This window comes from Symphalangus syndactylus, chromosome 15, assembly GCF_028878055.3.
Source record: "Symphalangus syndactylus isolate Jambi chromosome 15, NHGRI_mSymSyn1-v2.1_pri, whole genome shotgun sequence".
NCBI classification, from domain to species: Eukaryota; Metazoa; Chordata; class Mammalia; order Primates; family Hylobatidae; genus Symphalangus; species Symphalangus syndactylus.
Genome location: NC_072437.2, coordinates 90,673,069 through 90,697,716, shown reverse-complemented (window position 1 = coordinate 90,697,716; position 24,648 = coordinate 90,673,069). Strand labels below are relative to the sequence as shown.

Genomic DNA, 24,648 nt, shown 5'->3' with positions numbered 1-24,648 from the left:
AGAACTCCTGGTGAGTAAGCGCTTATTTCTGCAACCATTTACACCTGGATAATGACAGCAAAAGAACATTTAAATTCTCCTGTGATGACTATGCGGTCCTCTCCTAGTTAGGCCTCCATCATTAGATTTAGAAGGGAAAATAATAACAAAAATTTTTGCCAATTCTTCTATTACATAGGATAAATACCTAGATGGAGGACTTTGCCTTAGATGACGATGGGCAGCATGGGAGAAATCTAACATGTTGTCGATATCATCTTGATAATGTGTCAGTTAATGCATGCACTTATATGCACATACCCACAGACCACTACCAACCACCCATGAAGTGCAAACTCTTATTTTTATCTTTATCTGTAACAGAAGTAAATGAATCTTTTGAATGTCATATAGGTAGAAATGACAGTGTTAAAACCTGAATTCAATTCTCTTTAACCCTAAATTCTGGGGTTTTAACCCCTAGATATACTGCCCTTAAGAAACTTCCAAACAGAATCTAGACCATTAGACCAAGTCCAAAAGCTGCCTAAGACAGAGTTCAGTAAAATCTGTAATTACTGAGCACACGCAGGGTAGCATAGGAAATGGAAGCAGGAGAAATTAGATTATTATCTTTATTTCTTATCAAGGAAGAGAAAACAATATAGAATCAATGAGAGTATTCTGTTTCATTTAGATCTGATATTGAACTAGGCAGGTGGGCAATGATAAGAACCACACTGGACTTGCTAATTAGCTTGTCCTGACAGAAATTGCGCAGCAAGTAAGGAATTTCTCTGAATTTTTTTTTTTTCATTTGTAAAGTGAAGGGATCAGACCATCTCTGAGATGTCCTCCAGCTATTACATTCTCACATTAGCACAGCTTGTATTTTCAGCTGCCCTGATTCTCCTCCTTGAAACTTGGGGCAGGTTGTTCTGGCAAAAACAGAAAACACACATTAAAAAACACCTTTGATGACCAGCAGAGGGCAGGGTGAGTTGGGTGTGAAATTTAGAGGAGGGTTCCAGGGGCAGTTTCTAGAAGGTTTGTAGTCCTGGTCCAAACAGTGGTTCACACCCGTAATCCCAGCACTTTGGGAGGCCGAGGTGGGTGGATCACGAGGTCAAGAGATCGAGACCATCCTGGCCAACGTGGTGAAACCCCGTCTCTACTAAAAATACAAAAATGAGCTGGGTGTGGTGGCAGGAGCCTGTAATCCCAGCTACTTGGGAGGCTGAGGCAGCAGAATTGCTTGAACCCGGGAGGCGGAGGTTGCAGTGAGCCGAGATCACACCACTGCACTCCAGCCTGGCGACAGCCTCAAAAAAAAAAGAATATTTGTAGTCCTCTGGGTTCTGCATTTGGTCTGTGCACTTCCTGCCTGCCTGTTCTTTCACTAAGTCCAGAAATGAAGTAAGATAGGGAAGAGCTTCTGCCCTAGACAGTACTGATGCTGTCGTCCATAGAAAACAACTTCCTTCCTTTCTGTCCCCACTCCTCCCCTCCCACAACCCCCGACACCCATATTCACATGCACACCCTTAATTTCCTTACTCATCTGGGTCAAGGTGAGAGAAGAGAGTTGAGAGCTCTTCCCACGTGCATTGTAGTCACTGCCTAGACCATAAGCTCCGTGAGACACACTGCTGTGTTCACTGCTCTGTCTCTAGCACCTAGAACCATGCCTGGCACATAGAAGGCACTGATACATATTTGTCACTGACTTTGTTTCCATTCCAAGGGGCTCCACCCTGAGCAGACTGTAAGCACTATAAGGGCAGGAGGATCCCCATGGTCACAAATCTTTGGGTTTTCATCATTTGGTAAAATGAGACACATTGGCACCAAGTAGATACTTGGGGAAAGGTAAAACTGATCAAAGTGCAACTAAATGTGCAGAATAAGATAAGAGTCAAAGATGGCTCAGACAAGAAAATATTCCAGAATTATTTTCTAAAATAGTATATAGCTCAGCATATAATCTTGAAGCTGACTGTGATCTGCAATCCTTTCATCATTAGTTTATTTTTAAAAAATGAGAAGCAGCAGACTTCATTAAAAATCACACGTCTTTGTTTAGTATTTTTATGGGAGTACACGATTGTCAGGCCCTTTGCCCCTGTTTCCATCAGTGTCCCCAGGAGCCCACACTATGCAGATCCTCTTTCTTCTCCATACATTATGCAAATACTCTAAACAGACCCCATCTCAGAGCCTCCACTCTGTCTCCTGGAACTCGTCCTATCATCAGCAAGATCCCTCACAACCCGAACCCTCTGACTATTCCTGAAACTTCTTGCCTTAACTGCTTTTCATGGTTACTCTCAGATCACTGCCTTCCCCGCCCCCCGCTCCCTAAAAGCTCCCTGCATTGATGTTTATGCCATCAGACTGTAGGACAGTCTCAAAACAAAGTGACCTCTCTTGAACTCACATTTTCCTCCAGCTACCACTCGATCTGTTTCTCCCCCTCCCTTTTCTGCAATATTCACTCAAAAGAGTTTTCCGGACTTGCTGTTTCCAGTTCCTGTCCTGTTGCTCTCTTACACCTGCTCTATTAGGCATTCTTCCCCACAATGATATGCTAACAGCTCTTTTCAAGATCACCAGTGCCCTCCACTTACACAACAGTTCTCCAGCCTCATCTTTATTGAGCTCAGCAGCACTGGGCACAGGTACACCCCACCCCTTCCTGAACATCTCCACACTGAGTTTCAGAGCACTCCCTCCGGGTTTCCAGGGACCTCCCTGGCCATCCTCTCAGGCGCCTTCTTTGTCCTTCATCTCCCCAACCTCAAAATATTAGAGTGCCCAGGACTCTATCCAAGGACCCCTCTTTTCTAGGTCACATCTATACACATTGACAGCTGATCACATAATTCTTAGGGGCCGGTGTAAAACGAAAATGTGAGCCTCTTGTTCAAAAATTAAGACTTTCAAGACAGGAACATTGGGCAGAACATCCAAGCAAGTGCTTACTCTTGTAAGAGCCAGACTCTGAGCAGCTGCAGGGCATACACTCTTGGAGACGGTCCTGCCGAGGACTCTTGAATCTCTGTCTGGCCTTGCACACTCCCCGGGGCCCCAGACTCATAAATCCAGCTCTCTACTAATCATCTCCACTTGGCTCTATGGTAGGCATTTCAGACCAAATTCTTCACGCCCTCCCTCTCCGCAAAAGAGAACCCTGGTCCTCCGCAGTTTCCCCATCTCAGCAAGGGGTGCATTCTTCCCGTGTCTCAGACCAACACCCTTGGGGCCATCTTTGATTCTTTTCTCATACTGAAGCCCCACATCCGCATCATAAGCAAAAGCCTTTGGCCCCACCTGCAAAGGTACAGAGGGTGTCCCCAGGTCTCCTCAGGCTGCCTCCACCTTGGGAAATAAATTCTCACGCCTGTATGACTGCGCCCTCTCACTGTCTCTCTGCCGCAGCTCTTCCCCGCTATTTAGTCTTGACCCTGCACCCCGTGACCCCTTCAGGCGGGGATTCTCCTCAAAATGAATGTGAAAGTGTCCTGACTTTACCCAAGTTTAACAAACATTGGCTTAAGTTACCTGATAAGCTTGCTTCCCTCTCACGTTACTCAACTACAGAAATACGAAAGTCGCTTATTTTTATGCGCCTATTTTCTCAAAACAAATAAAAAAGCACGAAGACAAGCGAGCCCAGCTCCAAACTGTACACCCTCTACCTTCCTCGTGTCAAAGATCTACCTGCAAACTTGCCGCAGTCCTGAAACGGTAAGAAATCATTTTGGGGGCTCCTCTTTACGTCTGCATTAACTAATGGTCTAGGTAACCTTATCAAGTGTCATCGCCACATAACATCCGGCTCCACGACATCATAGTTTCTAAATGTGTTCTATAATCATAGAACGCAGGCCTCTAACAGCGTGAGTGGTCGGGTATGGTACGTGCGTTTTTGGCTTTAGGTTTCCAGTTCCAACACCCAGGCGCCTGCAGGCAGGGTGTGTGTGCACGCGTGCGTGTGTACGTGTGTGTGTGTACCTGTGTGTGCGCGCGAGCGTGTGCGTGTGTGTGTTCGTCTCCAGATGGCTGTATGCACGGATGGTTATGAGCCAGTACGTCGCCGCTGTGAGCGCGCGAGGACCCGGGGCTCCAAGTGGTGAGAATCACTCGAGGGACCCTTCGGATGCCTTTTTTCCCGTCTGCCTTTGAGCTTTGCAGCACCGCGGTGCCGGCCGCAGGCAGGGAAGGCTGCATCTTCTCTGCGCCGCCAAACCGTGCCCACCACCGCGGGGACTGCCGCCTAATCGCATCCCTGAGCCGCAGCCGCGCGTAGGGGCAAACGGGCACGCGCACAGGGCGCGCGCACACACGCGCGCGCCCGCACACACACACATCTGTACAGGGACGAGCCGGGGGTCTCTGACGCCCGCCGCTCCCCTCGCCCCGGCCTGGGGCCTTTTGGCCCCGCAGGTGCAGCGACGCCCAGCCCCCGTGCGGCCAGCGCGCGTCGTCGGCGGATCCTGCAGCCCAGAGAGCCCAGGGAGCCCAGGGAGCCCAGGGAGGGGAGCGGGGCGCGGGCGGGGCAGTGTCGCATAACCGCAGGCGCGCCCCGCGCCGCCCCCGCCCCGGGCCCACCCTCCCCTGCCGCGCCCCTCCCAGCTTACCCACGGACGAGCGGATCCTCGATCTCCGCGGCAGGGACATCTTAAGAGCCTTGTCCAGGCCTGCGCCGTTCAGCATCTCGCCCGTGTCGGGGGCTCGGCGGCCCCGGGCGAGCGACTGAGGCTACGCGCAGGGCTGGGCGCAGGGGCCGCGGCCCGAGGGCCATGGGTGGGCCAGCGCCTCGTCGGGCTGCTAGCTGGCGGGGACCGCCGGAGCCTGTGCCGGGCCGCGCCCGAGGCTGCGCCGTCCGTGCCGCAGCGGCCAATGCGGCAGCGCCCGCGAACGCCACCGCGGCGGGCCCCGCTGGCCCGGGCTGCGGCGTGGGGGCGGGGGACCGGCCCTGAGCGGAGCCCCGCGGGAGGAGGAGCGGACTGGAGGCTGGGAGGGATCCGCAATATTACGCAGGACCGGGGGCTTTTAGGTGTCGGGGAAGGCAATGGGGAGGGCTTGGTGGGGTGGGAGATTGGGCCTGTGCTTTCGGGGGCTCTTCCAGGAGAGGGGCGCACCTGGGGGACTCGGAGTCTCTGCCTCTCTGCTACCTGTTTACCTGCCTGTCACTTTTCCTGTGCAAGTGGAGGCGCTGTGATCCCCCAGGACTCATCCTGTCCCTTTCTTTTCGCAGTTTCTGTTCTTCCGTGCCCAGCCTGGTGGGATCTGTGTATTCTTCGTGGAAGGGTTATTTCCAAAGTGTCTGATGTGTGACTTGGCACTCAGAGAAGTCGGGGGTCTCCAGCCCCCCACTCTCCACAACCTGCCTGGCATTCTAACCACGCATATTAAAGCTGCAGGTAGCCCCAGGGAACCTTAGCAGCAACCCCCCTGCACGCACACGCGCGCACACACACACACACACAGACCCATCGACACACACTCACACCTTCTTTCATAAAACAAAACCATCGAGAGGTAAGGTGACTTGTCCAAGGTCATTTGATCTATTTTTTGGTTTTTCTTATCACGTAATGTTTAGACTGTGCTTGGTCTTTCTGGGCACAATCCCATGAAGATAAAAAGCAAAATCTTTATTGTGCCTGATGACATTCTGACCTCAGAGTAAAAACGGAACAAAACAAAAATAAAACCGTTCAGGTGAAAGTCTGACCTTGCATTTACTGATGCGATCATTACATTTCTTTTAACCTAAATTAACATTAGGGACTGACAAGAAGGAGTACAGAGTCCAGCAGAAAGAATCTGTGCTAGCAAAGACAGCAGTGCGGCCTGAGCTCCTCCTGCCTGGCCTCTGTTTCTGATTTTATTTTCTTTTACTTGTTTACTTTTTTTTTTTTTTTTTTTTTGACAGAGTTTTGCTCTTGTTGCCCAGGCTGGAGTGCAATGGCGCGATTTGGCCCACTGCAACCTCCATCGCCTGGGTTCAAGTGATTCTCCTGCCTCACCCTCCCGAGTAGCTGGGATTACAGGCGCCACCGCCACGCCCAGCTAATTTTTGTATTTTTAGTAGAGACGGGGTTTCACTATGTTGGCCAGGCTGGTCTCAAACTCCAGATCTCAGGCGATCCACCTGCCTCGGCCTCCCAAAGTGCCGAGATTACAGGCATGAGCCACCACGCCCGGCCTCTGCTTCTAATTTTCTTAAGAACAAACATCCAGGCCTCGCACGGTGGCTCACACCTGTAATCCCAGCACTTTGGGAGGCCAAGGTGGTCAGATCATGAGGTCAGGAGATGGAGACCATCCTGGCTAACGTGGTGAAACCCCGTCTCTACTAAAAATACAAAAAGAATTCACCGGGTGTGGTGGCGGGCACCTGTAGTCCCAGCTACTCGGGAGGCTGAGGCAGGAGAATCGCTTGAACCCGGGAGGGGGAGGTTGCAGTGAGCGGAAATCGTGCCACTGCACTCCAGCCTGGGTGACAGAGTAAAACTCCGCCAAAAACAAAACAAAACAAAAAACAACATCCAAAAGGGACAGGCAACTTACATTGAAAACTGCAGGCTGGCAAGAATCTACATTAAATGTAACTTCAGGTAGGATTATTTACCTGTCTCTTCTGGGCCCTCCAAAAATTTTTCTGATAAGAAATGAATCTTTATCAGGAAGATGAAGGAAAATAAAATTTTCTAAATTGTTGAGCTAAGCTTCAGAGTGGAAGAGGTTTTCTCAGTGGAGCTTCACTGCTGCTGAAGATAAATCTTAAAGCTGGGGTTAATCCTAGGACTGGATTTGTCAAAAACTTGTCACTAATGATTCAGTAAATTTTCTGTCTGTGGTAACACCTTGATGATCTAACCAGAATTGAAAGGAACTTAAAAGGAAAATGTGTTTTTTTTTCAATCCCCAAACTTCAGGATAAATAGAAAACTTTTTTTTTTTTTTTTTTTTTTTTTTTTTGCTGTAACTTAGATGGGAATAGAAAGAGTAGATAAAGGTTATTTTTAATTTTTAAGAAGCAGAGTATGTTACATATAGGATATTTGCTTTGATCACTGAAAAGTGACCAAATGTCCCACCCTGACTTTGTGCAGCCCCATCATGAAATGGAATTGTTGCTTCCCTTTCTATGTTTATCTTCCAATAACCAAACTGCCCTGACAACTTTGTAGGTGTGTGAAAGATAGCTCGGTTGGCCACCTTGAAGATCACAGCCTAGACTGCAAGGAGCAGTAGGTGAATATTTCACTGCAACTTGTGTTGTCTCCTTGATGTCTTGGTTAATTCCCCTGATCTGACTGCCTCTTGGGATGTTGGGGAGATTAGTAGATTGGCATTGGCCAGAGTCCAGACCTAAATCCCATCTCTGAGGTCTTCAAGGGAAATATATGCACAAAAGACAAAAGCTAGCAAATGGACAGTATTTATTATTATGCTTAGAATCTAGTGCCGATGTGGATCACCCTGTGACCCAGGCTTGGCTTGGAGACATTCTTTTACCCTTGCCAGAGGCAGCCTAGGTTAGAACCAAAGGAGATAAAGAAGCCTGTGAGGAAAAAGAGCAAATGCAAAAGGCACCGCAACCAGGACAGTCAGGGAAATGTGCTCTGTCTGTGAAAGCAGGGACTCCTCAACAAAGAGAGTTTGCCTCAATTCTTAGAGCCATGACCCTACACGTTCACAAGACAGGTAAAAAGGCAGCCTGCAGCCCCCAGTAGGAGCCACACCAAGTCCCTAGCACTGTGGGTCGATGAGTGTCATTGAACTTAACTAAGCCAGAGCAACCCTTTCCTCCTGGAGGAGGAAGTGAAAGGAAAGGGAGAATTCTTTTTCTTTCCCTGAAAGGCAGCTGTCATCATCCTCTCACTATTCTGTGTGCCCCTCTCCTTATGCAATAAGTTGAGCCAAGACAGACCGATCTCCCAGGAGATGACCCAAGCCCTCCAATGCTGTGACGGCACAGAGGCTGCCTCTGCCTTTCCCGGTGATTCCCAAGGAAGGAGGCCAGATCGCTTCTCTTGGCAGCCCACTCCAGTGTTGAAGAACTAGTGTTTTGAAGCAGTTTGTCCTCTGAACATCTTAAATTTCTCCTATTTTAACTTAAGCCTATCCTTCCTTTTTACTCTTCATGGTCCCAGAAAACAGTCAGTTGGCATCCTTCTCAAGAAGTTCTTTTATACAAAAGAAGACTTCAAGCCATCCCTTAAGCCCTTCTTTTCCTCAAACTAAAAAAGCCCCATTTCCTTTTTAAAATGCTTATGTGTGTGTCTATATCTTTTATATCTGTATACATATATGTATATATGTGTAAACATTTTATCACTTCTTTTTTATTTGAGACAGAGTCTCACCCTTCTGCCCAGGATGGAGTATAGTGGTGTGAACACGGCTCACTGAAGCCTCAACCTCCTAGGCTCAAGCAATTCTCCTCCATTAGCCTCCCAAATAGCTGGGACCACAGGCACGTGCCACCACACCCAGCTACTTTTTGTATTTTTTGTAGAGACAGGATTTCACCATGTTGCCCAGGCTGGTCTCAAATTCCTGAACTCAAACCATCCTCCTGCCTCACCTTCCCCAAGTGCTGGGATTACAGACATAAGCTACCGCATCTGTCTACATAAACACTTTAAAAAGAAAACGGCATACAAGTAGCATGTTAAAAATTATACATAAGCATGTACCAATCATTCCTGTACCTGTTCTCCTGTTTAGGAAACAAAGCAATATAGGCCTGCTGAAAGCCACTTGTGTACTCACCCCTAATCCCTTTCCTTTCCCTCTGTCCGCAGACCAGTATCTTCATAGGATCTCTTTCCTCTCTCTTGATTATTATTTAACAACTAACAACTAAAAGAGACACCCCGACGGCACTGGGCAAAGGATCCGGGAAGGGAGATGATTTAATGGAAATCTTTCTTCTTCGTCTTCTTTTTTTTTTTGAGATGGAGTCTCGCTCTGTCACCCAGGCTGGAGTGTAGTGGCGCGATCTCGGCTCACTGCAATCTCTGCCTCCTGCGTTCAAGCAATTCTCCTGCCTCAGCCTCCTGAGTAGCTGGGACTACAGGCATGCGCCACCATGCCCAGCTAATTTTTGTATTTTTAGTAGAGACAGGGTTTCACCATGTTGGCCAGGATGGTCTCAATCTCTTGACCTCGTGATCCACCCACCTCGGCCTCCCAAAGTGCTGGGATTACAGGCATGAGTCACTGCGCCCGGCCAGAAATCTTTATTCTTTTATGAGGTTCTTATTAGGCATTCTGTAAATGCATTTTGATGACTCATAACTCTTCTCATAATTCTTCTCGTTTTACACATTGTTTTTAGAGAGCAGTGTCCCAAACGAGACTTGGAAGAACTATTTAGAACTCTGAATCTCTGTCTTCCTAATAACAAAAGAGGCGGTTGCCGCAGACCCCCTCCCCCAAAATTATTTCACTGATTTATTAACATCATGTCTGGCATTTGATGCTGGCTGGCAGCTGGAATCTTAGCTGGGGCTGTCAGGTGGTCAGCTGGTATACCTACCTGTGGCCTTTCTGGCTGGGCTGCCTCCCATCCCAAGGATGGACATCCCAAGAGACAGTGCCAGGTGGAAGCTGTATCACATAGTCTAACCTAGCCTTGGAAATCACACAGCATCACCCCCACCACCTGTTTGTTAAGGCTGTCACAAAGGCCTGGTCAGGCCAAGGGGAAAGGAAATAGACTCCATCTCTTGATGGGACAACGACAAGATTCTAGAAGAATGTGAGAGCTGGAAACGTTGTAGCCATTTCTAGAAATACGAGTTATCAAAGCCGGCAAGGAGCATTTCAATTTTAATAAAATTTATTTATAATTTACCATAATCACATACTATTTATGGAAAAATTAATGAAAGAGGTATAAGACTCCCACACTGAAAACAAGGCATTTGGATTCTCAAAGAACAACACTGAGGGACTTAATGCTACTTGGTTTCTAGCCTTCCTATGATACCATTACCAATCGAACACTGTGTTGTAGGCATATGAATGGACAAACAGATCATTGAAACAGAATAGAGTCCAAAAATAGATCCACACATGTATGGCTAACTAATTTTGACAAAGGCACTAAGGCCATTCAATAGAGAAAAGTCCCTAGTCTTTTCAATAAATGGTGCCATAACAGTTGATATCCATGTAGGAAAAAAAATAAGCTTTGATCCCTTAACCATACACAATAATTAACTAAAAATCAATCATAAACTTAAATGTAAAAAGCTAAGCACCTAAAGCTTCTAGAACGAGGCCAGGCGAGGTGGCTCACGCCTGAAATCCCAGCACTTTCGGAGGCTGAGGCAGTTGGATCACCTGAGGTCAGAAGTTCAAAACCAGCCTGGCCAACACGGCAAAACCCCATCTCTACTAAAAATACAAAAATTAGCCGGGTGTGGTGGCAGGCATCTGTAATCCCAGCTACTCGGGAGGCTGAGACGAGAATCACTTGAAACCAGGAGGCGGAGGTTACAGTGAGCTAAGATGGCACCACTGCACTCCAGCCTGGGCGACAGAGCAAGACTCTGTCTCAGGAAAAAAAAAAAAGGGAACAAGTGCTAGATCATAAAATAAGTCTCAAAAACATTAAAGTAATATTTGAAACATTCTGGAACAATTTAACTAAGTTAGAAATCAGTAACAAGCGCGGCCGCGCGAGCTCATCAAGTGGAGAGGCAGCCGCCGGGATGGACGTGTTCCTCACGATCCGGCGCCACAAGACCACCATCTTCACGGACGCCAAGGAGTCCAGCGCGGTGTTCGAGCTGAAGCGCATCGTTGAGGCCATCCTCAAGCGGCTGCCTGACGAGCAGTGGCTGTGCTAGGACGACCAACTCTTGGATGATGGCAAGACACTGGGCGAGTGTGGCTTCACCAGGCAAATAGCACAGCCACAAGCCCCAGCCACAGTGGGGCTGGCTTTCCGGGCAGACGACAGCTTTGAGGCCCTGTGCATCAAGCCGTTTTCCAGCCCGCCCGAGCTGCCTGACGTGATGAAGCCCCAGGACTCGGGAAGCTGTGCCAATGAACAAGCCGTGCAGTGAGGACCCCCGAGAGGCCCATTCCCCCCAATAAAAGAGACTTGGGGGTGAAAGAAATCAATAACAAAATTAACACTTGTATTTTAAAGAACATGGCTGGGAAATAACTCTAAATAACCCCTTCTAAATAACTCATGAATCAAAAAAATCAGGCTAAAAATTAAGAAATACTTAGAAGTAAGCATTTATAAAAATAAGATATCAAACTTGTGGTGTAATGCTCAATTGATACACGGAGGTAAATTTTAAAACCTCATCTTTATATTAGAAAAAAAGAAATTTAACACAATTATTAGCTAAATGTGCATTTTTAGAAATTAGAAAAAGGGCAATAGATTAAACCCAAAGCAGACAGAAGATACTAAACATAAGAACAGAAATCAATGAAATAGGAAGAAAAGACACAATACAGAGAATCAACAAGGTCTAAAGTTTACTAATAGAATAGATAAAACACTGGTGGGACTTGGGGAGAAAGAGAGAATGAAAGAAGGTAGCTTATAAAAAAGGAAATACGTTATGACCAATTTGGGCTTGTCCTAAGAATGCAAGGGTAGTTTAACAGAAAATAAATTCATACAATTTACCATGTTAATGGATTAAAGGAGAAACTTATCTCAATGGTTGCTTGAGAAGCAAGAAAGTCACAACATTTTCATGTTTAGAAAAATCTATTTGGCAAACTAGGAATACAAGAAAACTTCCTCAACTACATAAGGAGAATATTTAAAAATATAACCCTTACTGGCCAGGCGTGGTGGCTCAGACCTGTAATCCCAGCACTTTAGGAGGGCGAGGCAGGCAGATCACGAGGTCAGGAGTTCGAGACCATCCTGGCCAACATGGCGAAACCCTGTCTCTACTAAAATACAAAAAAAATAAAATTAGCCAGGCGAGGCAGCGCGCGCCTGTAGTCCCAGCTACTCCAGAGGCTGAGACGGGGGAATCACTTCTGGGAGGTGGAGGTTGCGGTGAGTCAAGATGACGCCACTGCACTCCAGCCTGGCAAGAGAACGAGACTCTGTCTCAACAACAACAACAACAAATATATATATATTTGTAGTTCTCCTTGAAGAGGTCCTTCACATCCTTGTAAGTTGGATTCCTAGGTATTTTATTCTCTTTGAAGCAATTGTGAATGGAAGTTCACTCATGATTTGGCTCTCTGTTTGTCTGTTATTGGTGTATAGGAATGCTTGTGGTTTTTGCACATTGATTTTGTATCCTGAGACTTTGCTGAAGTTGCTTATCAGCTTAAGGAGATTTTGGGCTGAGATGATGGGGTTTTCTAAATATACAATCATGTCATCTGCAAACAGGGACAATTTGACTTCTTCTTTTCCTAATTGAATACCCTTTCTTTCTTTCTCCTGCCTGATTGCCCTGGCCAGAACTTCCAACACTATATTGAATAGGAGTGGTGAGAGAGGGCATCCCTGTCTTGTGCCAGTTTTCAAAGGGAATGCTTCCAGTTTTTGCCCATTCAGTATGATATTGGCTGTGGGTTTGTCATAAATAGCTCTTATTATTTTGAGATACATCCCATCAATACCTAATTTATTGAAAGTTTTTATCATGAAGGGCTGTTGAATTTTGTCAAAGGCCTTTCCTACATCTATTGAGATAATCATGTGGTTTTTGTCATTGGTTCTGTTTATATGCTGGATTACATTTATTGATTTGCATATGTTGAACCAGCCTTGCATTCCAGGGATGAAGCCCACTTGATCGTGGTGGATAAGCTTTTTGATGTGTTGCTGGATTCAGTTTGCCAGTATTTTATTGAGGATTTTTGCATTGATGTTCATCAGGGTTATTGATCTAAAATTCTCTTTTTTTGTTGTATCTCTGCCAGGCTTTAGTATCAGGAAGATGCTGGCCTCACAAAATGAGTTAGAGAGGATTCCCTCTTTTTCTATTGACTGGAATAAGTTCCCAAAATGCTCTTTGGAAAAAGCACAGGTCACTCAGATCCCACTATAACTTGTGTTTCTTTCTCCTAGGCATGGCCTCACCCTTTGCTAAATAAACCTCTAATCAATTGAGATCTGCCTCAGTCACTTTTTGGATTACATAATGAAATTGAAAACTACTTTAATGGGAATTTCCATGTACTTAAAAAGCAAATTCTCAACTTTGTATAGCAAAGCCAAAGGCCAAGAATAGACAAGACACTCTTAAAATGAACAGAGTAGAAGAACTTAACCTACTAGATTCATTATAAAGTTAGAGAAGTTGGTAATTAAGACTCTATAGTAATTAAGTGTGGTTTCAATGCTGAGAGAAACAGACCAATAGAGCAGAATAGACAGAAAATGATGCACACCTACATGAAACTTGGTCTATAACACAGGTCATACTTAGAGCAGTATGGAAAAAACAGATTTTTCAACAAATACTGTTCAGTTTCCATGTGAAAAAAAATAAAATTGGCCTGGTGCTGTGGCTGGCACCTGTAATCCCAGCGCTTTGGGAGGCCGTGGTGGGTGGGTCACTTGAGGTCAGGAGTTCAAGACCAGCCTGACTAACATGGTGAAACCCCATCTCTACTAAAAATACAAAATCAGCCAGGCATGGTGGCCCATGCCTGTATGCCCAGCTACTTGGGAGGCTGAGGCAGGAGAATCACTTGAACCCAGGAGGCAGAGGTTGCAGTGAGCCGAGATCGTGCCATTGCACTCCAGCCTGGGCAACAGGAGTGAAACTTCGTCTCAAAAAATAAATAAATAAAAATAAAATAAAACTGGATTTCTGACATCATACACACGAGTCAGTTTCCAACTGAGTCAATTTCAGTTGGAAAGAGTAAAACTATCGTAGTGTCATATAGAAAATAACTTTTGTTTCGCTCCTCATCTCCCAAGAATTGGCCTGTTTATTTTCTTTCTTTTTTCTTTTTTGAGAATAATACCTTTATAACTTCTAAGTAAAGAAATATTTTTTTAATAAACAAACATAACACAAGCCATAAAGAAAAAACTGAATAAGTTCAACAGCATTAAAACTAAGAACTTCTGCTCATCAAAAAACATGAAAGATAGAAAAAACAAGCCACAAACTGGGATTAAATATGCGTAACATAGTTAACCAACAGAAGTTGAACAGTTGGCATTTTTGAGTTAACAAGAAACAGATAATGCAATAAAAAAATGGACAAAAGATGTCACAGGTATTTAACAGAAAAGAAACGTGAATGGGTCCATAAGCATATGAAAATATGCTCAAGCCGTAGCAGAACAAGCCGCAGACAAAACCCTTCAGACACCGAGTTAAAGAAGGAAGGGCTTTATTCATCCAGGAGCTTCCACAAGACTCACATTTCCAACAACCAAGCTCCCCGAGTGAACAATTCCTGTCCCTTTTAAGGGCTCACAACTCTATGGGGGTCCACGTGAGAGGGTCGTGATTGATTGAGCAAGCAGGGGGTACATGACTGGGGGCTGCATGCACTGGAAATTAGATTGGAACAGAACAGGACAGGGATTTTCACAGTGCTTTTCTATACAATGTCTGTCATCTATAGATAATATAACCAATTAGATCGGGGGTCCATCTTTAACTACCAGGCCCAGGGTGTGGCACCAGGCTGTCTGCTTGTGGATTTCATTTCTGCCTTTTAGTTTTTACTTCTTCTTTCTCTGGAGGCAGAAATTGGACATAAGACAATATGAGGGGTGGTCTCCTCCCTTAAACCTTATTTTTTAGGAGCTAAAAATTTAAACCACCAGAAGATTCCATTTAATACCAATTAGACTAGCAAAAATTAAGGAATTTCTCTTCACTAAGGCTAGTAGAGATGTAGAACGGGGCTTCTCAAACACTGCAGGTGGGAGTGTAAATTCACAATGTAAAAGACTTTGAACATTTGCATACTCACATATTCTGGAGGAGTGGCCGTAAACCTTTTGACGATCACCATAATAAGAAACACATTTTATATCCCAACCCAGTGCGCGAACATGCTTACAAGTAAAATCAGTTTAACAAAACAATACTTGCTCTTACTATATGTGGTATGCTCTGATATTTTGTATTTTTTCATATAACAGTTTTCATGTCTTTTGTACCAGTCCTACATAAATTTATAGAGTCAATTCTGGCAGTTTAGACTCCTCACCTTGGGCCTTCATTAATAGATTTTTCTGGGGTGAAGTAGGATGAACCCTGGTGTTTCTCTTTTTTCACTTTTGTTTTTTTTTCCCATTGTTTCTCTTCACGTTCCTGGAAGTTACCTCAGTTAATTACAGGACTTAATATACTTAAATTGCACATTAATTCTCCTGACAAATATCTTCTTTGATCCAACAATTTCCGCCGTATGGTATTTCTTTCCAGTTTTGTTATGGTAACATTTGTGGGATCTTCCTCTTAGAATAGTACCCATTCCCTTCGTGTCTACAGTATCAACTTTCTGGGAGATTCCTACGCATGCAGTAAAAGGAACAGCTCTGCCAGGCATGGTGGCTCATGCCTGTAATCCCAGCACTTTGGGAGGCTGAGGCAGGTGAATCACCTGAAGTCAGGAGTTTGAGACCAGCCTGGCCAACATGGTGAAGCCCTATCTCTACCAAAAATATAAAAATTAGCTGGGCTTGGTGGCGCATGCCTGTAATCCCAGATACTCAGGAGGCTGAGGCAGGAGAATCACTTGAACCCGGGAGGAGGAGGTTTTGGTGAACCGAGATTACTCCATTGCACTCTAACCTGGGCAACAAGAGCAAAACTCTGTCTAAAAAAACAACAACAACAAAAAATGTGACTAGTGTGACTGAGGAACTGAAATTTTCATTTGATTTACTTTTCATTAATCTAAATTCAGATAGTCACCCAAGGCCAGTGGCTATTGTTTTGGAAAACACAGCTCTGGACGTTGTCATGGTCAGTAACTGGAAAGCCTCCCTCCCAACCTCATTTTCAATCATCACACTCTACTGATCATCACATTCTACTAACAGCATCTATTTTTCCAGCACATTTTTTCTAATATCAAATCCAGTGATCCTTCCAACCCTGTGAGACCTAAAACCCACTGATTCTACAACTAGTTCATTGTCCCCCAATTCTGCATTTCCCCCCTCGCCCAGTTTGAATGCCATCATCTCCCAAAGACTTGTCCTTCTCCGGCTTCATTGTTTCTGTTTGGCAAAAACTGAAACCTGATTTAATCTGAGTCTCTTTCATCTACATGCTGAAATCTTCACATCTCAATGTGGAGAAGAAAAATGCCCAACTCGGCCGGGCGCGGTGGCTCACGCCTATAATCCCAGCACTTTGGGAGGCCAAGACGGGCGGATCACGAGGTCAGGAGATGGAGACCATCCTGGCTAACACGGTGAAACCCCGTCTCTACTAAAAATATAAAAAAATTAGCCGGGCGTAGTGGCGGGCACCTGTAGTCCCAGCTAATTGGGAGGCTGAGGCAGGAGAATGGCGTGAACCCGGGAGGCGGAGCTTGCAGTGAGCCGAGATCGCGCCACTGCACTCCAGCCTGGGCGACTGAGCGAGATTTCGTCTCAAAAAGAAAAAAAAAAAAAAAAAAATGCCCAGCTCATTGAATTCATGACTGCCAACCTCAAGAACATGTCTGGGCATTGCTTGGCAAGCTAACTTCTTCACTCTACTGCTGTGCCGGGGTAACTATTTTATATCTTCTCTCTCTTCAGACTTCCCTATCTCCACTTGCATCACCACTATTAGCTTTCACAAGCTTCCACCCGCCCATCTCCCACCTTCCAGCATCTGTGCCCACGAACTCTGCACCTTCTTTTGTTATTACGTCTCTGCTCTTACTTCAGACTCGTCCCCACTCCCCCCCACTTTTTTTTTTTTTTTTTTTTTTTGAGACAGAGTCTCATTCTGTCACCCAGGCTGGAGTGCAGTGGTACAATCTTGGCTCACTGCAACCTCTGCCTCTTGGGTTCAAGCGATTCTCCTGCCTCAGGCTCCTGAGTAGCTGGGATTACAGGTGTGTGCCACAGATGCAGCTAATTTTGTATTTTTAGTAGAGACGGGGTTTCACGATGTTGGCCAGGCTGATCTCAAACTCCTGACCTCAAGTGATCCGCCTGCCTTGGCCTCCTAAAGTGTTGGGATTACAGGTGAGAGCCACCATGCCCGGCCTCTATTGACCTTTTGGCTGTCTCTCTTTGTATATTTGTTGGTGGTGGTAATTGCTCCAGGCATTACAATATGTACACCTAAACTTTCAAATCTATCTGGGGTTCATAAACCATTCAAACCTTGCAACCGGCAGGGCATAGTGGCTTACGCCTATAATCCCAGCACTTTGGGAGGCCGAAGTGGGCAGATCACGAGGTCAGGAGATCGAGACCATCCTGGCTAACACAGTGAAACCCCATCTCTACTAAAAAAATAAAAAAAAGAAAATTAGCCAGGCATGGTGGCAGGTGCCTGTAGTCCCAGCTACTCGGGAGGCTAAAGCAGGAGAATGACATGAACCTGGGAGGCGGAGCTTGCAGTGAGCAGAGCTTGCGTCACTGCACTCCAGCCTGGGTGACAGAGCGAGACTCCGTCTCAAAAAAAAAAACAAAAAAACCCTGCAACCGTGGAGGCCCCTTTCCTCCCTGCCAAATACTCTTTATGTCAGGAGTTATCATAAGTATCATACCAACGTACCTTGAAAACCCTGCCTAACAATGTCATAATTTAGGTTTTAAATAGTCATATGTGTTTTAAAGGACTTAATAGGATCCAAATTTCCATCTTGTATCATTTTCTTTCAACCTCAAGAAATCCCTTTAGCATTTTTTATAGAGGTCTCCTAGAGACAAATGATTTGTTTTCCTTTATCTGACAATGTTTCTATTCATTTTCATTCCTAAAAGTGTATTTTCACCAGATACAGAATCCTGGATTGACAGTTTTTTTCTTTTAGCACTTTAAAGATGTTGATCCGCTGTCTTTCACGGTTTCTGATGTGAAATCCATGATTATTCAAATAGTTTTCCTTCACATGCAATTGGTCCTTTTTCTACAGTGAGTTAGAATTTTTCTTTATCTTTGGTCTTACGCAGTTTGATTATGTCTGGGCATGATGTCTTTAAACTTGTTCTGCTTGGAGTTTGGTGATCCTTTTGAATCTGTGCATGTGTGCCTTTCATCAAATTTAGACGGTTTCTGGCTAGTTTGTCTTTAAATGTTGTCTGTGGCCCAATCTTTAACTCTAACGCTGGTGTTCTTATTACACAGATGTTAGATTTTTTGATATTATACCACAGGTCCCTAAAACTATATTCATTCATTCATTTTTTTTTTTTTTTTTTGGAGACACAAAACTTGATTTAATAGAAATTTTGTTTGTAGTTCTTACATTCTCAGTGTGAACCGATCTGCTACCCACTGCCCCACCCAGAAGTGGCCCAGTCCTGGGGGCAGGGGAGAAACGGAGGGGTGAAATGAGGAGCCCCATTCTTCTCAGTGCTGGGGGGCTGGAGATGCCACCCCCTTCTCCTGCCCCGCTCTGGGCTCCAGGAAGGAGAGCAGATGGAATCTCATGCCTGCGGCTTCTCCACACCACTGCCCACCAGGTTGGAGGGGAGCTAAGAGATATGGTGAGAGAAGGGGACAGAGGCAAGAAAAGATGTTGATCAAGAAAAATGAGAATGGGGAGTGAGGGCTGAAGGAGAATCAAAGATAAAACACCAGTAAAAAAATCTAAAAAAAAAAAAAAAAAGCTGAGGGGAAGAGTGAGGGAGGGGAACAAAACCAAAATCCACCCCAAATCCGAACGAGCCTGGAAAAAAATGAAAGTTCTCAAGTATCATAGAGACATTATTTGGCGCGGCTAGCTCTGCAGCAGGAGCGCTCATATTCATTCTTTCAATCATTTTTCTCTCAGTTCAGATTTGATCATTTTTATCGATCTTCAAGTTCACTGACTCTTCCATCATTTTCATTTTTATTAATTTCTACAGTAATTTTTATTTATTATTTATTTATTTTCAGATGGAGTCTCACTCTTGTCACCCAGCCTTGAGTGCAGTGGCTTGATCTTGGCTCACTGCAACCTCTGCCTCCCTGGTTCAAGCGATTCTCCTGCCTCAGCCTCCTGAGTAGCTGGGATTACAGGTGCCTGCTACCACACCCAGCTAATGTTTGTATTTTTAGTAGAGACAGGGTTTCGCCATGTTGGCCAGGCTGGTATTGAACTCCTGACCTCAGGTGATCCACCCGCCTCGGTCTCCCAAAGTGCTGGGATTACAGGTGTGAGCCACCGTGCCTGGCCTCTACAGTAAATTTTTATTACAGACACCACAGTTTTCAGTTCTAAGATATTCACTTGGTTCTTTATTGTAGTTTTTATTTCTCCACTGAGATTTCCTGAGTTGGTTTTGTGTGTGTGTGTGTGTGTGTGTGTGGTGTGTGTGTGTGGTGTGTGTGTGTGTTCTCACTTCATTGAGCATCTCAGGGTTGTCTTTTCTCTTGGGGATGGGTCACTTTTTTTGGTTCTCTATAGGTGGTAAAAGTTTGTACAATGTCCTGGGAACATTGTCCATGTTATGTCATATAAACTCTGGATTTGATTCTAATCCCTTAGAGAATGCTGATATTTTGTTCTATTATACAATCACCCTGGTTAAATTCAGACCATAAGTTCTGTTTTGCCTTCAGTGATTCAAGTCTCAGTTCAGTTCTTTAAGCATTTGCTAACCTGGTTTGGGTCTGCCCTGCACATGCGTGGTTTGGGGTTAATCTGAGACTTATACAGATTATGGAATTCCCTTCTCTGGCTTTTTCCTATCTCAGGTCTCCCCTACCACATGTACACTCTCTCCAGTCTACAGGGGCTCTTTTGCCCAACTTCCTGTAGTTAGAAAGACTGAATTTATTTTATTTTATTTTCTGTGTGTGTGTGAGGCAAGGTATCCCTCTGTCTTCCAGGCTGGTGTGCAGTGGCACGATCATGGCTCACTGCAGCCTCGACCTTCTGGTTTCAAGGAATCCTTTCATCCCAACCTCGCAAGTAGCTGGGACTACAGGCATGCACCACCACGCCCGGTTAATTTTTAATTTTTTTATAGAGACAGGGTTTCGCCATTTTGCCCAGGCTGGTCTTGGCCTCCTGGGCTCCAGCCATCCTCCCACCTCAGCCTCCCAAAGTACCAAGTGCTGGGATTACAGCGATGAGCCACCGTGCCTGGCCCTGACTGAGAAGTTTCTACTGGAGTTTTAGCCACCTGAATTGCACTGATCAGCCACTGAGGCCTGCCCCTGGGGCAAAGCATTGAGGGGGGGAAAAAGCAAAAACAAAAAACACAAAATATTAAAAAAAAAAAAAACCAACCCAAAGAACAAAAAAAGATAATGGGAAACAGCCCCATGAAGTTCTCTAAGTTTTAACTCCTTTCCACAATCTGCCTTCTGTTACATAGTATTCAAAACCCTTAAGTAGCTGTTTTTGTGTTTTATCCAGAGTAAATATCTGAAATCAGCAGAAGGGATTGGCTACTGGAGGAATAGACCATAATAGCCAGATCGGGACTCTCCCCACGCTCCTAGGACCCCACTCCAGTCAGGCTGTCCTCCTTAGCGCTCCACTCACCCACACTTCTCAAGACAAGCAGAGATTCCCATCCTTGACAGTTCACACCTTTCTCCTATCTCATGGACGTGCAGAGCCTCCTCGCTGCTTCCTGCTCACTACTCCAACTTCTTCATGTTGGGAAGCCCCAGACCTTATCTCTTTTCTAAGTCACTCATCTGTTGATCATCTGACCTGATGAGATTCCCGCATTCATATCACCCTTCAGGCCTCTCTTCCAAACTGGACTTGTGTTTTCTCCTGTCTGCTCCTCATGCCCACTTGTATGTCTAAAGACATCTCAAACTTCAAATATCTCAGACTGCACGCGCAATTCTGCAGCCCTTTCCCCACCTATTTCTCCTTCAGTCTTACCCTTTTCAGTTAATGCCAACTCCACTTTTCCCAACACTCAGACCAAAATCCTCAAAGTCTTCTCTGATTCTTATTCTCACCCTACATTCCATCTGTCAGCTAGTACTCTCAACTCCAACTTCAGAATATATCCAGAGTCATCCTCCACACTGCCCCAGCCTGCTCCAAATCGTTAGGGAAACAGGAGCATAGGAGAGCCAGGATGACATCATTTTAAACTCAACTCCATCTTAAAGCCAGCAAGGCACACTCTTTTGCCAGTGACGACCCATGATCATAAGATGTTTACAGCTAAAGGCTGGGCACGGTGGGTCATGCCTGTAATCCCAGCACTTTGGAAGGCCCAGGCAGGTCGATCACCAGAGGTCAGGAGTTTGAGACCAGCCTGGCCAACATGGTGAAACCCTGTCTCTACTAAAAATACAAAAATTAGCTGGGTGTGGTGGCGAGTACCTGTAATCCCAGCTGCTCAGGGGGCTGAGGCAGGAGAATTGCTTGAACCCAGGAGGCGAAAGTTGCAGTGAGCTGAGATTATGCCACTGCACTCCAGCCTGGGTGACAGAGCAAAACTCCATCTCAAAAAAAAAAGAAAGAAAGAAAAAAAGATGTTTACAGCTAAGGAAGCAATCTAGGAATGCCTGCAAGGACAAACAACCATGACAGCAGAAGATGTCCCAATATTGCATAACAATATATGCTTTTAAGATATAGCCATGTGTTGATGTACTCATGCACTAAAATGCCAAAAATAACTTTCTTTAAATCAAAAAAGTACCAAATTTTTTCATGCTGTCAGTCCACCCACACAGACATAACTTAGCTTAGCTTTTACGTAGATAAGACCCTTATATAAGAAAAGTTTAATACAAAGATGGCAGGTTACTCCTCTTGCCTTCTGAGGATACCCTACTCTGTATCTGAGTAGCTTTCAATGAACTATCTCCTCACTGCACTCTGCAACTCACCTTGAATTCTTTCCTACAAGAGATCCAAGAATCCTTTCTTGGGGTCTGGATCAAGACCCCTTTTCTGGCAACAAAATCACCCTCACTTCTCACCTGAATTGCAGGAATAGCCTCTCAACTCATGTCCTCATTCTTTCTTGCTGTGGTGTTTCCAGCTTGGTTTCTAAATTCACAGTTGGTGGAAGATCGTTCTCTGTTGCAAAATGTTTAGCATCCCTGGTCCCCAGTCATTGTGGCAACCAGTACCCCCTCACACACATGCACATACATGCATCTCCAATATCCTGTTAAGATGGGGCCAGATGTTACCTCTCCATACAAAACCTCCAAAAACAGGATCTCACAGTGAAAGCCGAAGTCCTTATCAAAGCCCACAAGGCTCTATGCAATCTGATGACATTTCATCTCTCTGTTCTCATCTGCTATTTTCTGGGCCACTTTTCTCCTTATCTCTGCATGGCTTCCTCCCTTACGGTCATCTGTCTTTACTCAGTCACCATCTTCTCAGCAAGACTTTCTCTAGCTGCTTTATTTAAAATTTCAAGCTTCACCCCCAGCAGTCTCTATCCTTCTCTACTTTTTTTCTTTCCATAGTACTATCACCCCCTAACAGCCTACGTATTTAACTTATTTATCTTATATATTGCCTATGTCCCCCAACTAGAATATATGTTCTAGTTGAATGTCCCCCAACTAGAGGGCTGGATTTTTTTGTTTTGTTTTGTTTTAGACAAGGTCTCACTTTGTCACCCAGGCTGAAGTGTAGGGGTGTGATCTTGACTCACTGCAGCCTCAAATTCCTAGACTTAAGCGATCTTCCCACATCACCTTCCCAAGTAGCTGGGACTACAGGTGGACACCAACACTCCCGGCTTATTTTTGTATTTTTTGTAGAGACAGGCTTTCACCATGTTGCCCAGGCTGGTCTTTAACTCCTGAGTTCAAGTGATCCACCAGCCTGGGCCTCCCAAAGTGCAGGGATTACAGGCGTGAGCCACTGCACCTGGCCTGGAATTTTTGTTTGATGTGTGCACTTAACTATTCCAACACTTTAAAAAATGTCTGACACATAATAGTTGCTCACAAATATTTGTTGGCTAATTGGATGAACATAGAATGGTATATACGTAAGAATGAGTTGCACAATATGCAAATGGACAGTAAGTATGTGAATAAAGATGTTCAACGTTAATCATTAGGGAAATGCAAATCAAAAGCACAATGAGATACTTCATGCTCACTGGGATGGCTATTAGTAAAAAAGACAGACAATAAAGGATATGGAACCCTCATACATTGCGGGTAAGAATGTAAAATGGTGCAGCAACTTTGGAAAAGTTTGGCAGTTCCTCAAAATATTAAATATACAGTTACCATATGACCTAGAACCTCTGCTTCTAGGTATATAACCTAAGATAATTGGAATCATGCATTGACACAAAAATCTGTCCATGCGTATTCACAGCAGTAATACTCAATAGCCAAAAAATGGAAACAGATATTCATCAGCTGATGAATGGATAAATAAAATGTGTTATACCCACACAATCAAATATTATTTGACAGGCGCGGTGGCTCATGCCTGTAATCCTAGCACTTTGGGAGGCTGAGGCGGGTGGATTGCCTGAGCTCAGGAGTTTGAGACCAGCCTGGGCAACACGGTGAAACCCCGTCTCTACTAAAATATGAACAATTAGCCAAGCGTGGTGGTGGGCGCCTGTAGTCCCAGCTACTTGGCAGGCTGAGGCAGGAGAATGGCATAAGCCTGGGAGGTGGAGATTGCAGTGAGCCGAGATCATGCTGTTGCACTCCAGCCTGGGTGACAGAGTGAGACTCCATCTCCAAAAAAAAAAAAACCAAACAAAACAAAATTATTTGACAATAGAAAGGAATGAAGTACTACTCATATGTGCTACAACATGGATGGCCCTTGAAAACATTATGTGAAGTGAAAGAAGATGGTCACATTTTATATAAACTAATCCAGAACAGGCTAGAGAGGCAGAGAGTAATGATTACCTAGGACTTAGGGTGGAATAAGCAGTGACAAAATGTTCTTACGGGTTTTTTTTTTGGGTGGGGTGGGTGGTGAAAAAAAAGTTCTAAAACTAGACTGTGGCCGGGCATGGTGGCTCATGCCTGTAATGCCAGCCCCTTGAGAGGCCAAAGTGGGAGGATCATTAGAGGCCAAGAGTTTGAGACCAGCCTGGGCAACATAGAGAGACCCCATCTCAAAAAAAAAAAATTAACCAGGTATGGTGGCACGTGCCTATAGTTCCAGCTACTTGGGAGGCAGATGCAGGAGGACTGCTTGAGCCCAGGAGATGGAGGCTGCAGTGAGCTATGATCACCCTACTGCACTCCAGCCTGGGTGACAGAGACTATCTCTAAAAAAAATTTTTTTTTTTTGAGACAGAGTCTCACTCTATCACCCAAGCTCGAGTGCAGTGGTGCAATCTCGACTCACTGCAACCTCCGCCTCCAAGTTCAAGCGATTCTTGTGCCTCAGCCTCCCTCGTAGCTGGGATTACAGGCGCCTGCCACCACGCCCGGCGAATTTTTGTATTTTTAGTAGAGACGGGGTTCTCGTGTTGCCCAGGCTGGTTTCGAACTTCTGAGCTCAGGCAATCTGAAAAAAAAACTTTTTTAATTAAAACTTGACTGTGATAATATTGTACAACTTTGTGAATACACT

At 45.1% G+C, this 24,648-nt stretch overlaps 1 protein-coding gene and 1 pseudogene across 1 annotated transcript in view; one reads left to right on the top strand and one right to left on the bottom strand.

The window, feature by feature from the left end:
- ATP8A2 (ATPase phospholipid transporting 8A2) overlaps nt 1-4,895 on the bottom strand; it is a 695,753-nt gene extending 690,858 nt beyond the window's left edge. The window contains exon 1 of the mRNA XM_055244084.2: nt 4,620-4,895. Coding sequence (XP_055100059.2) covers nt 4,620-4,695 — 76 coding nt within the window. The 5' untranslated portion in view covers nt 4,696-4,895. The remainder of the gene's footprint in view (nt 1-4,619) is intronic.
- Nucleotides 4,896-10,680: 5,785 nt separating this feature from the next.
- LOC129463510 (elongin-B-like) lies at nt 10,681-11,736 on the top strand (annotated as a pseudogene).
- The last annotated feature ends 12,912 nt before the right edge of the window (nt 11,737-24,648 follow it).